The 18,346-nt window shown below is 43.9% G+C and overlaps 1 protein-coding gene across 3 annotated transcripts in view; it reads left to right on the top strand.

The window, feature by feature from the left end:
* EXOC2 (exocyst complex component 2) overlaps positions 1–18,346 on the top strand; it is a 246,309-nt gene that overhangs the window by 43,304 nt on the left and 184,659 nt on the right. For all 3 annotated transcript variants that reach the window (XM_079776018.1, XM_079776019.1, XM_079776020.1), the window contains one exon: positions 9,474–9,650. In XM_079776018.1, the coding sequence (XP_079632144.1) occupies positions 9,474–9,650 (177 nt within the window). The remainder of the gene's footprint in view (positions 1–9,473; positions 9,651–18,346) is intronic.

The following is an 18,346-nucleotide window of genomic DNA, read 5'->3' as shown; positions in this document are numbered from 1 at the left end:
ACAGTTAACAAAGTATAATATTTCTACAATAATAATTACGATGATGATGTTGAAAATTGCAAAGGGCCTGTTTTGTGACAGCCGGAGTTGTTGTAAACATTGTATAAGTAGCAACTCATTTTAGTGGATAGTATTACTGAACACTGGGCACTTGGCTTCCTTTCCCTAATCCACCAGACCCTGGTGACACTAATGGGAGGTAGAGCATGCCTATAAAGAAATAATTTACTTTGATGATGGTGGATAAAGGTGCAGAACCATGAGCTACCCTCATCAAAGAATGGTAATGGTAACCCAACAAAAAAAAGGTACCTTTATTTACCTATTATCTTTTGCCACCTTAATGTGCAATGATAAAGAGTCTTGTTTTCACTTTACTTAGATGAAGTTGAAAGGCCAGGCAGCCATCTTAGTCTCCCCTCACCACCCACCCTCACCCTCACCCCCACCCCCAACCTCTCATATAGTAATTAACATAGGACAAATAGGTTTTTCAGATTTAAGTCTTTCTTTTCTTTTTTTTTTGCTTGTAAGATGGTCGCTTTTTCTCTTCCCTTCAGAATGTTGCCATTTTATTCAACGCATTCCCCAAGCCTTCTTCTCTCAGCTCAAATCTTGTATTGGAGCAGAGTTAAAGCTGCCTAAGGCCACGCCACATGACCAGTAAGAGGCGGTGGCTTGAGAAAGGGGTTCCCATAAATCAGCTGCCAAGAGTGTGAAGGCCAATCCCGCTGCCTTTCCCCTCCGCTGGGAGCGCCCACCACCCCAGGCCTTGGAAAGCTACATTTCCAAAACTACACACTCCCATTCCACCACAACAAAGCTTTCTCAGGGCACACAACACAGTACCCTCTTCCCCAGTCCCTAGAGAAACAGCACTACCAGGCCGGAGGCTTCTCCCCCAAAGAGCCTCCCACAACCTCCGGCCAGGATGCCTCAGACCCCCTGGTCTCCTCTGGGCACCTGAGTGCTCTGGTTTCGAAGCGGGGGAGTCAGAACCCAGGGCAATTTTCAAAAGCCCAGGCGAGTCCAGACTGCTGGTAAGGTGAACCTCACCCACTCACCACCCAAGTCCTGTAACACCACAGCCAGGCCGGCTACTTGAAGGGGCTGCAAGTTTCAATGTTCCCTGCAAGAGTCAGTGTTCTCTGCATCCTGGCAGCTGGGAACGAAAGGCAATCCCCAGCCCTCTGGCAACCCTGTCCCTCCTGAATTAGACATACACACCCTGGGATTTCTGTTTCCTCCACAGAGAGAGGGAGAAATGGAGGATGAGGGGGGGAACCAATGAGGGAGTAGGGTGTGGCGATTCACGGAGGGAATGGGTAAGGGCTGGTTAAAGTCACCTCTCTGCCCAGGACAGGGCCTGGTTGAGGGGCAGCGGGCCTGCCTGTCGCTTTGTTGTCAGCATCCAGGTCACTGGTGTGCATGCTGCGTGCAAACACACCCCCTGAAATCATCACAACCGGCCAAGAGGCCCCTAACAACCCCTTAATAATTAAGCCCCAACCCCTTGACAGAAGGAAGAAACTTGTACACAGGCACTCTAGCACCAGGTGCTGTGGTTTGCCTCTGAGGACCATTTTAAAAGCCACAATAATGATGATCATTAAATAAAAGAATTAATAGTATTTTATTTTCTTCCAAGTCTTTGGGAAAATGAAATTCAGGTTTTCGACCCACCCGCCAACATTTATAGTTGCCTGTGGCGAAGCCCTGAGTGCGTGGGGGAGTCTGGGGAGATTGGTGTTCAAGGTGGGAGCGTGAGGAAGGTGCGGAGGCACGCTGTGAGGAGGGACAGTCTTGGGATACCCGTCCCCATGCCATTTGTGGGGCTGTGGCGCCTGTCCGCCTGCCCACCTTACCTGTGGATGCAGTTTCCATGACAACGGGTGGCAGCTGGGTGGGGTTCAAGCCCAGTTTCTGGGGCATTGCTTCCTGGGCTCTTGTGCCCAGTCTCAGGCCTGACTCTCCCACCTGCGGTGCCAACCTCACCTCCCAGCCTCGCCCCTTTCGGCATCACCAATTCGTTCTCCCCTTCCTCCTGGTCCCCAAACCACTGGGACCTGGGGCCAGCTCTTCCTAGGGATCGGGCAGCACAGCCATGGCTGGTGGTCTCTGGGTGTGGTGAAAGTGGCTGGGGGGATGGAGGTGTGGTGGCTGGACAGGCTGGCGCTCCCTGCTGCTGCCTTCCCCTCCCCCTGGACTCGGGGCCTCCGCAGCAGCCACAACTCCTGCTGAACTGCTGCCTGCCCTGCTCCCCGCTTCAGCTCCTCCTCCTGTTGGGGGCCAATGGGGGGTTGGGGGAGAGTGCAGAGGTTGGAGAGTGGGGTGGCCCGGATTAGGCTTGTTGGTGCATCATAGCCACAGTGGTCCTATTGTTCCGCCATAGCGGTTGCTGGGCTTTTATATATATAGATGTTGGTTAGCATAGTGTGTTTCTCCCTGTCCCTGAAGTGGAGACCTTGTACTCTGGCTTACTTAAGCATTGGTGTTTGTCAGTGGTTCTCACTCATAGCTTTTCTTCACGTCTTCTAGAACTTAAAAAAATGCTCTGGCCCACTAAGTCTCAGTCTCTAAAGAGCCTAATTATGGTTTTCTGTTTTTTAAATACAAATGAGTGTGAGATACAGCCAGGGAAGAGAGCAAATTAGAAATATATTTGTATGGTCAGTTAATCTTATTTTCCTGTGAACTCTGTGAGGGTATACCAATCCATTGAGAATGAGGAAGGGAGAGACTCTAGTATATGCCACTGAAAATATATTCTGGTTTCCCAAATATATTTATCTGGATTCAGACATTCTCTTGATTCATTTATTAATTTGATAAAGTACTGGAGATTATGAGTTGCAACTTGTTTTTCTTGCATTATAGCTTCTGATCGACAGATTGTTTTTTGGCCATTCAGAAACTCCCTTTGAAAAGAGAAAGTGAACTGAAGCTCCACACTATGATTAATAGCTGAATTTTGCACTTCCCAGCTAATTCTTTTTGCTAGTGTTATTTAAATGTAACACTTTATACTGTTTCTCTAGTTATAATTGTTGAATCTTCAGTAAATAAAACACGTTTATTCTTATGAAGATAGTCTTATCTAATCCTGTGTTGGTTTTTGATATAGGTCATTCCAGAATGTTCTTTATCCCAAGGGGAAAAAGCCCCAGAATGTATGAAAAGAGGCCATAGATTACATCCCACATTTTAATTGGCAGTCATTGTGAGCTCCTGAAAATGATGGTTATTATGTAAATTTTAATCTTGCTTTAGTTTCTGGCAATGCTATTCTTATTTGACTAAATGTGTATTACTTTTATAAAACTTGGTAGTTCAACTTTCAACCTGCCTATGCATTGCCAAGAAACCATTTTTTAAAAAAGCAAACTTAACCTACTAAATTGTTTGTGTTTTTAACTCAGATGATATCTACACTAGCCAAGTAAAACACTATAAAAACACTTTATTTGGAATTCTACAAGTTACTTAAAAAAAGATATTATATTTCAAGAAACAGGTTTCTTAGCTTTCAGTAATTTAGCAAAAGTGCTTACAAAATTAAGAAATGGTCTTATGATACTATTTAATTTTCATGACATTTTAAATGATTCATTTGAATCTGTTTAAAATTATTTTATTATTAATTTTATTTTAGTTAAAATGAAGAATACATATTAAATCAGAGGAACACTGATAGTACCTATGACCAAATGAATCTACTATTGTTTTTTGGGAGTAGTTTTTCACTTGTACCATTATGAATATCTATTCATGTTTGCTCACCTGAACATGTTTTCCAGACTTCATGTCTCTGTGACTGATAGTTATTCCCATTCCTTAGTTTTAATCATAAGATAGTTCTCTGGCAGGTAACTTACATTAGGAATCACTTTACATTAAGCCCTGACATTTGTTGTTCAGTTTTTCTCCTTTCTGAAGTGAGTTAGTATTTAAAATCACAAGAACCTTTTTGAAATAGTAAAATTAAAAAATATTAACTTACATATTGCCCCGAGTGATATCAAAATGTCTGTTATATATAATTAAACAGTTTGTAATTTTAAGCACTTCCCATTCATTTAAAAAATAAACAGACTGATTTATGTATGCTTAAAAATTATTTGAGTAAATATTCATTGAAGTGTTTCACAGTGCTTATCTTGGAGATGGGAAGGAGTTCCAGAGATGCTTTCAATCTCTTTTTTTAAAATATGTTTTTATTGATTTCAGAGAGAGGAAGGAAGATCAGTGATGAGAGAGAATCATTGATCAGCTGCCTCCTGCCCCTACTAGGGATCAAACCCGCAACATGGGCATGTGCCTTGACATGAATTGAATTGTGATCTCCTTGTTCATGGGTCAATGCCCAACCACTGAGCCATACCATCTAGTCTCAGTTTTTTAAAATTACTTAATTTTTTTTGTAACAAAAATTAACAGGAAAGATATGTAAGACATTCCCTTTTTGGAAAAAAATAATTTTGAATTATGAATGCATTTAAAAATGTGTGAATGTCATTACATATTTTAAAAAACCAACAGAAACCTTAATCCTTTAAGTGCTTTATTAGTAAGACAAAATTTCATACATGAATAAATAATAAATGTTTTAGGGGAATCTCTAAAATTCATTATTTCAATAGATGTTTTAAAAATGTAGTTGTTTTTTATTCCTTTACTAGAGGCCCAGTGCATGATTGAATCATGCATGTGTAGGGTCCCCCACACGCTTTCGCTTTTCGCGGTGGAGCTGGGTGCCTGTCCGCTGGTGCCGGAGCAGACAGGCACCCAGCTCCCCCACTTTTGATGGTCCACGGCCGCTGAGGGGGGCTATCCTGCTGTTGAGAGGCGCAGGGGGCGGGACTCTCACCCCCTGCGCCTCTCAATGGCTAGCCGCTGAGGGGGGCTGCCACGGACACCTGGCTACCCTGCCGTTGAGAGGCGCAGCTGGGTGTCCGCGGCAGGCCCCCTCAGCGGCCGCGGATCTGGCCATTGAGAGGCACAGGGGGCGGGAGTCCTGCCCCCTGCACCTCTCAACAGCAGGGTAGCCCCCCTCAGTGGCAGCAGATCCGTGCCTCGCAATGGCCGGATAGGCCACCCCGAGTCCCGCACCCCAGCCTCCTGCCGCCCAATCGTGGGCGTAGCGGAGTGATGGTAATTTACATGTTACTCTATTATTAGATAGGATTGTTAATATAACATTCTTACTAAATAGTGCTTTAAGTTGTAACAGATCATGAATCCCTCCCTATATTTTTTTCAACCAAATTAGGCATGTATTCCTGGAAAAAAAAAGTTACATTTATCAAACTTGACTACTGAACAGTACACACTCTTACATAATAAGAAAAGAAAATGTGAAGTGTTTGGGTCTATGCCACATATTGGTTTATTTTCTTCATAAATATTTATTATACTAGAGGCCTGGTGAATGAAATTTGTGCACGGATAGGGTCCCTAGGTCTGGCTGGCGATCAGGGCCTATTGGGGCCTTCAGGCTGTCAGCCGGGGCCTGCCTTCATTCTGTGCCACCCCTGGTGGTCAGCGTACGTCATAGTGAGCGATTGAACTCCCAGTTACCCGGTCAAACTCCTGAGGGGACAATTTGCATATTAGCCTTTTATATATATATACTAGAGGCCCGGTGCACAAAATTCGTGCATGGAGGGGGGTTGTCTCTCAGCCCAGCCTGTACCCTCTCCAATATGGGATCCCTCTCACAATCCAGGACTGCTGGCTCCCAACTGCTTGCCTTCCTGCCTTCCTGATTGCCCCTAACCGCTTCTGCCTGCCAGCCTGATCACCCCCTAACCACTCTGCTGCCAGCCTGGTTGATGCTTAACTGCTCCCCAGCCAGCCAGTTTGCCCCCAACTTCCCTCCTCTGCCGGCCTGGTCACCCCTAACTGCCCTCTCCTGCAGAGTTGATCACCTCCAACTGCCCTCCCTTGCAGGCCTGGTCCTTCTCAACTGCCCTCCCTTGCAGGCCAGGTGCCTCCCAACTGCCCTCTCCTGCTGGCCATCTTGTGGTGGCCATCCTGTGTCCATATGGGGGCAGCTAAATTGTGTGTTGCAGTGATGATCAATCTGCATAGTACTCTTTTATTAGGTAGGATAGAGGCCTGGTACAGGGGTGGGGGCCAGCTGGTTTGCCCTGAAGGGTGTCCCGGATCAGGTGGGGGTTCCCTTGGGGTGTGGGTCAGCCTGAGCGAGGGGCCTGTGGTGGTTTTCAGGCTCTCCATGCCCCCTGGCAACCCAAGCGGAGGCCCTGGTATCTGGAATTTATTTTCCTTCTACAAATGAAACTTTGTAGCCTGGAGCGGAGCCAAGCCTGGGGCTCCCTCTGAGGCCGACAGCCATTTGTGTTGGGGTTATAATTGAAACTTTGTTGCCTTAAGCGGGTGGGCCCGGCCAGCGTGTGTGAAAAGCTTTGCTTCCCCTGTTCACGGCGGCAACCCTGGCCTGCTCTCTCAAGCTCCATTCTGCCGCCATTTGTTTAAATTTGTTTACCTTCTATAATTGAAACTTTGTAGCTTGAGTGGAGGCTTAGGCCTGACAAGGGCAGGCAGAAAGCTTGGCTTCCTCTGTTACCTAGGAAACCTTGCTCTCTGTGGCTGTAGCCATCTTGGTTTGGGTTAATTTGCATGCTCGCTCTGATTGGATGGTGGGCATGGCTTGTGGGCGTGGCTTGTGGGTGTGTCGGAGGTATGGTCAATTTGCATATTTGTCTATCATTAGGTAGGATATATAGAATTGGTCTCTGTTTTGTGGAAATGGAAAATAGAGAGGAAATCAGTTAGTAGACTAGCTGGCAGTGTGTACACATGGTGGTATTTCGGTGTTCTGCCTGGGGTCATGTCTTCCTCACTAAAATCTTTCAGTGCCTACCTGTTTGGTTACTGCCTAAATTTACATTGAATCAGGGTCTGAGATGGCAGGCATGAGTTGACCTTTTTGGCGTGCCAGTTTATTGTGAAGGCAGAATGTAATGTATTGATAGTATCATTAGGAAAACAGTAAGGCAGTGTGAATTATTGTTAGAGGAATAATAATGAAATAAAAAAATGAAATAGTAAACCAGTAATGCCTGAGAACATTTACTGGATTTACCAGACTCCAGGCTGTGCTTACAATAAAGTATCTACTTTAGTTCATTCTGTTACCCCATGTATGATTGAACACTAGCAAAAGTATGTGCATATCATTTTCAGGGAGATATATAAATACGTTTTTAGGGAATGATATATACATCTATTTATCCTTTACAATTTTATATCAATAACTTAGACTTCTAATAATAGCAATAACTTTCTTTCTAATATAAATGAAAGTAATTTAAGATTCTCATAGTCTAAGTAATCTAGAACAGCAGTCGCCAACTGGTGGTCCCTGAGGTCCGAAAAGTTGGTGACTGCTGGTTTAAGGAAACCGTTGGAGCAGTGGTTGCCAACTAGTCATCGGCGGATTACTGGTGGTCTGTGAGGTCTGACAGGTTGGCGACCGCTGATCTAGAATACCTACACATTATTATTATGGGCATTATATAACCTAATTCCATTGATGTTTGAAGAAACTTAAATATATTCTAAAAGAAGTCTTAAATATAGTATTAGAGTAAAAAGGTTAGACAAAAATCAAGAGAGACTGGTATACTTGCAAAAAATATTGGCTATCCTATCTAATAAAAGAGTAATATGCAAATGGACGGTACCTCTGCTACACCCACAAGCCACACCCACCAGTCAATCAGGAGCGAATATGCAAATAAACCCAATCAAGATGGCTACAGCCATGGAGAGCAGGAGGGAGGCTTGGGTTTCCCTGGCAATGGAGGAAGCCAAGCTTTCCACCTGCCTTTGCCGGCCCAGGCCTCCACTCAATGCTACAAAGTTTCAATGATAGAAGATAAATAAATCCCAACAAAAATGGACGCAGCCACAGAGCTTTAGAGAGCAGGAGGCTAAGGTTGCCCCCGAAGATGGAGGAAGCCAAGCTTTCCACCTGCCCTGGTCGGCCCAGGCCTCCACTCCAGGCTACAAAGTTTCAATAATAGAAGATAAATGAATCCCAACAAAAATGGCCGCGGCCCGGCCATGGAGCGAGCAGGAGGCTTGGCTCCACTCAAGGTTACAAAGTTTCAATTATGGAAGATAAATAAATCCCAGGTACCAAGGCCTCTGCTTGGGTCACCGGGGGGTGTGGTGGGCCTGCACACCACCACAGGCTCCTCGCCCAGACCCCCCACGCCCCAAGGGAACCCGCACCCTGATCCGGGAAACCCTCAGGGCAAACCAGCTGGCCCCCACCCATCCACCAGGCCTCTATCCATCTAATCCTATCTAATAAAAGAATAATATGCAAATTGACTGTCACTCCAACACACAAGATGGCTGCCCCCATGTGGTCAAAGGTGACTGCCCCCATGTGGACACAAGATGGCCACCACAAGATGGCTAGCAGGGGAGGGCAGTTGGGAGGGACCAGGTCTGCAAGGGAGGGCAGTTGTGGGCGATCAGGCCAGCAGGGGAGGGCAGTTAGGGGTGACCAGGCTGGCAGAGGAGGGAAGTTGGGGGCGACCGGGTCTGCAGGGAAGGGCAGTTGGGGGGACCCAGGTGTGCAGGGAGAGCAGTTGGGGGGGACCAGGCCTACAGGGAAGGGCAGTTAGGGGTGACCAGGCCTGCAGGGGAGGGAAGTTAGGGACAATCAGGCTGGCAGGGGAGCAGTTAGGCATCAATCAGGCTGTCAGGGGAGTGGTTAGGGGGTGATCAGGCTGGCAGGCAGACGCAGTTAGGGAGAGTCAGGAAGGCAGGCAGGTGAGCAGTTGGGAGCCAGCAGTCCTGGATTGCAAGAGGGATGTCTGACTGCCCGTTTAGGCCTGATCCCGGTAGGATTGGGCCTAAACGGGCAGTCGGACATCCCTTGAGGGGTCCCAGATTGGAGAGGGTGCAGGCTGGGCTGAGGGACACCCCCCGCCCCCCATGCACGAATTTCATGCACTGGGCCTCTAGTCTATATATATAAAACCCCAGCAACCTGAAAGGCAGAATGACCAGAATGATTGGAAGGAATTGTGGCTATGACCCACACTGCAGCAGCCAACTGGCCTAATCCGGGCCCCAATCGGCCCCTCCTCCCGGCCGGCCCCATCCCCCATTCAGCCCCCAAAACCCCGATTGGGGGTGGGGCTGGCCGCCCAACCTCCCATGGCCCCTCACCCCCCTGCTGGCTTGGCCCAATGGGCCCTTATTGGGGCAGGCCGGGCATACCCCACCTATGCACAAATTTGCGCACCGGGCCTCTAGTTTTCAATAATAGAAATAAGGGAACAAGGAAATATTATTTCTAGATTTATTTTTCAGTACTTCAAAAGGCCTGGTATTACTAAGTGGAGAAAGTAGAATTGTATTTTTATATAATAGACATGATTAACTCTTATCATTGTTGTTTTGAAATTTGAATGCTTTTTTTTTTTTTTCAGGTTTGGCAATTTGTGGACATAATTGCCTCCTGACAGCAGAATGGATGTCTGCAAGTAAAATAGTATGTCGAGTTGGACAAGCCAAAAATGACAAAGGAGACATAATTGTCACAACCAAGTCAGGTGGCAAAGGAACCTCAACAGTCTCTTTCAAGCTACTCAAGCCTGAAAAAATAGGTATCTACCTTTAGTCATGTTATTCTGAAGATGAAAATAAAAATGGGTTTTCTCTTTTAAAATTTAGAACTGTTAAATTAGTCTAAAATTTACCCACTATTATATCTCACTAGCTTAGATTTGTGTTTATTTTGACAGGAATGGTGTATTGGTTAAAATATCTATTACTTTTGAAAATGCACCTAAGGGTAATTATCCTGACATAACTGTCAGTCATACTAAATTCTTTATAAAATCTGTTCACTTAACATTTTGATATGACAATTGGCAATTCCTTGTTCTTGAATACATTTCTTATTGAATTTCTTTTTTCTTTCTGTTATATGGTTAAGATTTAAAGTGAAATATCTTCCTGATTCAGCCAAGTTAGCAATAATATTATTTAAATAATGTGCTCTTTTCTTTCATTTTCTCCCTTTCAGCTCTGAACAAAATGTTGCTTGATCTGGAGGTGCCTTTAGCCCCTCAAACTAAAAATAACTCTTTATTTTATCCCATAGCACATGTTACATTTTTATACACTTAACACCCACTTTCTCATATTAAAGCAGTGGTGGGGAATGTCCAAATCCACAGGCCATATAAGGCTCATGAAATCATTTGGTCTGGCTCTTCCAAGGCATCATATATTTGATCTGTGAGTTAGTTAAATGTTTGACCAAATATAGCAGACTAATTTTTTTAAAAATATGTATTTTATTGATTTTTTTTTTTTTTTTACAGAGAGGAAGGGAGAGGGATAGTCAGAAACATTGATGAGAGGGAAACATCGATCAGCTGCCTCCTGCACACTACCCACCGGGGGTGTGCCCGCAACCAAGATACATGCCCTTGATCGCAATCGAACCTGGGACCCTTCAGTCCGCAGGCCGACACTCTATCCACTGAGCCAAACTGATCAGGGCAGCAGACTGATTTTTTAAGTTGATAATTTTGTATGGCCTGCAAATGATGTTATAAATGTCCAAATGGCCCTTGGCAGTAAAAAGGTTCCCCACCCCTGTATTAGAGTAATTAAGAACATAGTTTGGGAGCCAGAGTCTGAATATTAATTTCATCTTTATATTACTAACTGTGGTACTTTGATGCCTAGTTCCTTTGTGGGTAAAAGTGGATAAATTGTATTATCTACCTTATAGTATTAAATGAGTTAAGAGAGCCTATCAACACAGACAATAGTGTGGTGAAGGCCTGGGGTGGGGTTGGGTACAGGCTAGTAGGGGTCAATAGGGAAAAAAATAGGACGTATGTAATATTGTAAAAAATAAAGATTAATAAAAGTTATCTGCATCGAATGATCCTATATAATAAAAGCCTAATATGCTAAGTGTCTGGTCCAGTCATCCATTCAACCAATCAAAGCATAATATGCTAATGATATGCTAAGGCCGTTCAACCGCTCGCTAGGACGTGCACTGACCACCAGGGGGCAGATAGTCGACCAGTCGCTAAGACATGCACTGACCACTAGGGGGCAGACGCTCCAACCGGTAGGTTAGCTTGGTGCTGGGGTCCAGACGATCAGGACTAAGTGAGATGGGCTGGACATGCCCTGGAGCCCTCCCATGATCCCTCCCCTGCTGGCCAACCTCTCGTGTCCCTCCTCCTGATCGTGAACCAGTGGGGCCCCTCAGCCTGGCCTGTGCCCTCTCGCAATCCAAGACCCCTCGGGGATGTCAGAGAGCTGGTTTCGACCCGATCCCACAAGCCAGGCTGAGGGACCCATTGGTGCACGAATTCGTGCACCAGGCCTCTAGTAAGAAAATAAGTGAGTTAAAAGATACACATAAAATGCTTAGCATAACCCCGTTATACAAAGTAAGTGTTCAATACATTAAAATTTTTTTCATTTCAAAATTAAATATTGGGATGGCTTTAGTTAATTACATTATATAACTTTCAAGTGTATAATTCTATAGTACATCATGTGTATATTGCACTCTGTGCTCACCACCCGAAGTCTACTCTCATTTTGTCACCATATATGTGACCTCTTTTATCTTTTACTCTCTTCAACCTCCTTCTCACACCCTTTCCCCTCAGGTAACCATCATACTGTTGTTTGTGTCTATGAGTTAGTTTGTATTGTTTGTTCATTTGTTGCTTTCTATTTTATCTCCTAAATGTGAATAGTATTCTATTGTATGTATAAACCACATCATCTATATTCATTCATCCATCAAAGGACACTTAGGTTGTTTTCAAGTATAATGCTATGATGAACATAGGAGTACATATATTTTCATGCATAAATATTGTCAAATTATTAGGGTAGATACCCAGGATAGAGATTGCTGGGTCATATGCTAGCTCTGTTCTTAATTTTTTGAGTAACTGTCATACTGTTTTTCATAGTGGTGAAAACATGAATAGATCTTGAGAATATCATGCTAAGTGAAATTAATTAGGCAGAAAAAGTAAAAAACGATATGATTTCATGCATATGTGGTATATAAAACTAAAAGCAGCAAACGAACAAAAAAGAAAAATGAACAAACAAAACTTATAGACACAGACAACAGTATGGTGGTTACCAGAGGACATGGGGGTTGGGGGGACTGTAAATGGTATAAAGGGGGATCAAATATATGGTGATGGAATAAGATTTTACTTTGGGTTGTGAGCACACAATGCAATATACAGGTAAGTCATTTATTATAGACTTGTACACTTGAACCTATATAATTTTATCAATGTCACTCCAATAAATTTAATCTTAAATAATCTATACTAATAAAAGGGTAATATGCTAATTAGACTGGACGTCTTCCGGATGTCTTTCTGGATGTCCTTCCACACAAATCCAAAGCAGCAAGGGCCAAGGGCCGGTCCAGTGCCACGGTCCCTTTTGCAGAGGCCACGGGAGAAGGCAGAGCAGAAAAGGCAGAAGGGAGAAAGCCGGTGCCATGGAAAAAGGCAGAAGGGAGAATGCCAGCGCTGCAGGAGAAGGCCGGCACCGTGGGAGAAGGCAGAAGGAAGAAGGCCAGTGCCGCGGGAGAAGGCAGAAGGGAGAAGGCCAGTGCCGTGGGAGAAGGGGAGAAGGCAGAAGGGAGAAGGCCAGTGCCGCGGGAGAAGGGAGAAGGTGGCAGTTAGGCAGTTAGGGGGATCAGGTCAGGAGGGGAGAGCAGTTAGGGGGATCAGGACAGGATGGGAGAACAGTTAGGCAGTTAGGGGGATCAGGCCAGGAGGAGAGAGCAGTTAGGCATCAGGCACGCAGGCAGAGGCAGTTAGGGGCGATCAGGCAGGCAGGCAGGCAGGTGAGCAGTTAGGAGCCAGCAGTCCCAGATTGCAAGAGGGATCCAGATTGCAGAGGGTGCAGGCCAGACTGAGGGACCCCACCCCCTCCATGCACAAATTTCATGCACTGGGCCCCTAGTTAAAAAAAGAATTTCTACCAGCACTGTATGAGGGTCCCCTTTTCTCCACAACCTCTATAACACTAGTTATTTCTTGTTTTATTGATAACTAGTGACCTGGTGCACAAATTCATGTACATTGAAAGGAAATTAATTAGAAGAAATACTTTAATATTGCTATTAGCCCTTTCTCTATAAGTGAAGTGTCAGCCAAATTCACGATTGACTATGATAAATTGAAACACACATGTGCAGTTAGCACCAGCAAGAGCTTTATATATATTGATAAACCTGCTGAATTAGACCTGATTTCTGATGTAACTAAACTTTTTCCAGCCCAGTGAAGGACCCCCACTTGTCTTTCAGGTAATTGTCAGCAAAACAGCAGTAAACATCAACACAAAGCAGATGATTATTATAGATCATGCAGGGAGAACAAAGTGTAAAATATATAACTGCAGCAGTATTTGACTGTATTCTGCACAATGAGAAAACCTGAAGTCATTTTCAAGGTCCACCATTTCTTTCTTCTTTTCAGTGGGGACAAGTTTCTAAGCTTTCTAAATCTCTGTTCCCTGGCTAGTGAAAAGAAAATAGGATTCCACTGAGTCTCCAATCTACCTAATCCAGGACTTCTGTGAGGATCAAATGAGATGAAACCCCCCTAACTGCCCTCCCCTGCAGGTCTGATTTCCCCTAACTACCCTCCCCTACAGGCCTGGTTCCCCCCAACTGTCCTCCCCTGCAGGCCTGGTCCCCCCCAACTGCCCTCCTCTGTAGGCTGGGTTGCCCTCAACTGCCCACCCCTGTTGGCCTAATCGCCCACAATTGCCCTATTCTGCCAGCCATCTTGTGGTGGCCATCTTGTGTCCACATGGGGGCGGCCATCTTGTGTATTGGAGTGATGGTCAATTTGCATATTACCTCTTTATTATATAGGATGCCTTCTTTGTTGAAAATTAGTTGCCTATACATAAGGGTTTATTTCGGGACTCTCAGATTTTTTGCATTGATTCATGTATTTGTTTTGTTTTGTTTGTTTGTTTTGCAAATACCATACTGTTTTGATTATTGTAGCTTTGTAGTATCACTTGAAATCAGGGAATGTGATACATGCAGCTTTGTTCTTCTTCCTCAGAATTGCTTTGGCTATTCAGAGTGTTCTGTGGTTCTATACAAATTTAGGGATTTTTTTGGTTCTATTTCTTTGAATAATGCCATTGGGATTTTGATGGGGATTGCATTAGATTTGTATATTGCTTTAGGTAATATGCCCATTTAACTATGTTAATTCTTTTAATTCATGAACATGGAATATCTTTCCATTTCTTTGTGTTCTCTTCAATTTATTTCAACAGTGTCTATTAGTTTTCAGTGTATAGGTCCTTCATATCCTTTAAGTTTATTCCTAGATAGTTTATTCTTTTTGTTGCAATTGCAAAATGGAATTGTTTCCATCTTTCCCATGAAATTTAATTGTTAGTATATAGGAATGCAATTAATTTTTACACTGATTCTGTGTCCTGCAACTTTATTGTACTTATTTATTGTTTCTAATAGTTTATAAAGAACTAGAGGCTTGGTGCATGAAAATTCATTCACTGGAGGGGGGGATCCCTCAGCCTGGCCTGCCCCCTCTCACAGTGCGGGAGCCCTCAGGGGCGGGAGGTGACCTGGCAATCAGGGGAAGGCGAAGCCCCCATCACACCTCTGCTGCTGCCACTGCCGGCAGTGCAAGCCTTGGCCAGCCCTGGTTACCTGAGCCTCAGGCAACCCTGGGCGGCTGTGCAGCCACCATCCGTGGCTTGCCTGTGCCTTAGGCTGGCCCTGGGCGGCTGGGGGGGGGGGACTGAGGGGACTGGGGGACTCTGGAAGCAGGTGCGCAGAGTGGCCGGACCCGCCTGGGGGAGGCCTGGCCATGCCGTGTGCCCACCACCCTGGCGGGGCTGAGGGGACTGGGCGCTGCCATTTTGTGGCTATGGGCGCCACCATCTTTGAGGGCGTGACAGTCAATTACCATATTCCCTCCTTATTGGCTATGGGTACTTCCATCTTTGTGAGGGCGTGACAGTCAATTAGCATATTCCCTCTTTATTAGATAGGATTATGTCCTCTGCAAAAATTGGCTATTTTACTTCTTCCCAGTTTGGAAGCCTTTTATTTCTTTCTCTTACTGGATTGATCTGGCTAGGTACAAACAGTATTATTTGGTGAAAGTGGACATCCTTGTATTGTTCCTGATCTTTGAGGAAAAAGCTTTCAGTTTTTTACCATTGAGTATATCAGCTGAGGGTTTATCATATATAGTCTTAATTATGTTTAAATAATTTATTCTATACACATTTTGTTGAGTTTTATTAATCATAAATTAATGTTGTATCTTGTCAAATGCTTTTCTGTATTTTTTAGTATGACCATATGATAGTTATTGCTTATTTTGTTAATGTGGCATATCACATTCATCAATTTGTATATATTGAACCATCTTTGCACCCCTGGACTGAACCCCAATTGATTATGATATATTTTCAATGTATTGTAGTATTCAGTGTGCTAGTTAATTGTTTAGGATTTTTGCATCTATATTCATTAGAGATATTGGCCTATAATTTGAGTGTGTGTATGTTTTCCTTACCTGCTTTTGGTATCAGGGTAATGTTGGCCTCGTAAAATGAGTTAGGAATTTTTGCCTCTTTTTTGTTAATATTTTGGAAGAATGAAAAGGATAGGTATTATTTTTCTTTGAATGTTTTGTAAAATTCACTGAATCCATCTGGTCCTGGACTATTACTTTTTGGGAGGTTTTTAGTGACTTGAAATTTCCTTACTGTTGATTATTTACATTTACATTTTTCAATTCTTCATGTTTCTTATAATATATACATACAAATATATACATGTACATACATATATACACATATGTGTGTGTGTATACACACACACACACATTAATATATTTTTATTGGTGATAGTATTATAGATATGCTCCTTTTTCTCCCCTTCCGCCCCTCCTTCCAGCCCCTACCCATCTCCCCAGGTCTTCACTACCCTGTTGCCTGTGTCCATGGGGTATGCATATAAGTATTTAAGTTCTTTGATTTATCTCTTCTCATCTGCCCATCCCCACATCAAGGTATGTCAGTCTGATCCATGCCTCCATGCTTCAGGTCTTATTTTGTTGGTCAGTTCATTCTGTTTATTAGATTCCACAAATAAGTGAGATCATGTTATACTTGTGTTTCTCAGATTGGTTTATTTCACTTAGCATAATATTTTTCAGGTCCATCCATGCTGGCCCAAAGGGTAAGAGATCCTTTTTTTTGTACAGCTGCATAGTATTCCCTTTTTGTATAGCTGCATAGTATTCCATTATTGTGTAAATGTCCCATGGAGTTTTTATCTACTCATCCACTGATGGGCACTTGGGCTGTTTCCAAATCTTAGCTATTGTAAATAATGCTGCTATGAACGTAGGGGTGTATATATTCTTTCTGATTGCTGTTTTGGGGATTAAGATATATTCCAAGAAGTGGGATCGCTGGGTCAAAGCGAAGTTCCGATGTTAATTTTTTGAGGAAACTGCATACTGCTTTCCACAGTGGCTGCACCAATATGTATTCTCATCATCAGTGAACTAGTGTTCCCTTTTCTCCACATCCTTGCCAGCACTTGTTGTTTGTTGATTTTTTTATGACAGCCATTCTGACAGGTGTGAGTTGATATCTCATTGTGCCTTTAATTTGCATTTCTCTGATGATCAGTGACTTTGAGCATTTTTTCATATGTCTCTTGGCCTTTTGTATGTCCTTTTTGGAGAAATGTTTATTCAGGTCTACTGCCCATTTTTAATTGGATTATCTGTCTTCCTTTTATTTAGTTGTATGAGTATTTTATATATTTTGGATACTAACCCTTTACCAGATGTATCATTGGCAAATATGTTCTCCCATTCAGTGGATTTCCTTTTCATTCTGATGGTGGTTTCTTTTGCTATGCAGAAGCTTTTTATTTTTACGTAGATCCATTTGTTTATTTTCTTCTAGTTTCCTTTGCCCTAGGAAATGTATCCATAGACATATTGCTACTTGAGATGTCTTAGATTTTACTACCTATGTTCTCCTCTGAGATTCTTATTGTTTCATGCCTTACATTTAAGTCTTTCATCCACATTTAGTTTATTCTTGTGTATGATGGAAGTTGTTGGTTTAGTTTCATCTTTTTGCATGTGTCTTTCTAGTTCTCCCAGCACCATTTGTTGAAGAGACTGTCTTTACTTTATTGTATGTTCTTGGCTCCTTTGTCAAATATTAATTGACCATAATGGTGTGGGTCATTTTCTGGGGTTTCTGTTCTGATCCATTAGTCTATCTGCCTGTTGTTGTGTTAGTACTAGGCTGTTTTGGTTACAATGGCTTTCTTAGAATAGTTTGATATCCAGTATTGTGATTCCTACTACTTTGTTCTTCTGTCTCACGATTGCTGTAGCTATTTGGGGTCTTTTATGGTTCCACTAGAGGCCCGGTGCATGAAATTCGTGCACAGGGGTATGTGTGTCCCTCAGCCTAGCATGCACCCTCTCCAATCTGGGACCCCTTGAGGGATGTCCAGTAGTATCGGGCCTAAACGGGTAGTCGGACATCCCTCTCACAATCCAGGACTGCTGGCTCTCTACTGCTCGCCTGCCTGCCTTCCTGATTGCCCCTAACCGCTTCTGCCTGCCAGCCTGATCACCCCCTAACCACTCCCCTGCCAGCCTGATTGATGCCTAACTACTCCCCTGCCAGCCTGTTTGCCCCTAACTGCCCTCCCCTGCAGGCCTGGTCCCCCCCAACTGCCCTTCCCTGCAGGCCCGGTCGCCCCCAACTTCCCTCCTCTGCCGGCCTGGTCACCCCTAACTGCCCTCCCCTGCAGGCTTGATTGCCCCCAACTGCCCTCCCTTGCAGGCCTGGTCATTTACAAGCAATGGGAAAGCCATATTGTGTGTTGGAGTGATGGTCAATTTGCATATTATTGTTTTATTAGATAGGATATCCATTTTTGGAGTGTTTGTTTTAGCTCTGTGAAGTATGCCATTGGTATTTTAATAGGGATTGTGTTGAATCTGTAGATTACTTTGGGTAGTATAGTAAATGACTGGAGCATTTAATTCATTTCCATTTAAGGTTATTGATAGCTATTTATTACCATTTTTATTTTCTTTACTAGAGGCCTAGTGCATGAAAATTCATGCACTGGAATGGGGGTCCCTCAGCCCGTCCTGGCAGTCTCACAGTCCGAGAGCCCTCAGGGGCGGGAGACAACCCGGTGATCAGGGGAAGGCGATGCCCCCATCAAACCTCT

The sequence above is a fragment of the Cnephaeus nilssonii genome, assembly GCF_951640355.1.
Source record: "Cnephaeus nilssonii genome assembly, chromosome: 7".
Taxonomy (NCBI): Eukaryota; Metazoa; Chordata; class Mammalia; order Chiroptera; family Vespertilionidae; genus Cnephaeus; species Cnephaeus nilssonii.
The sequence above is the reverse complement of the archived record's forward strand: the minus strand, read 5'-3'. Positions and strand labels throughout refer to the sequence as shown.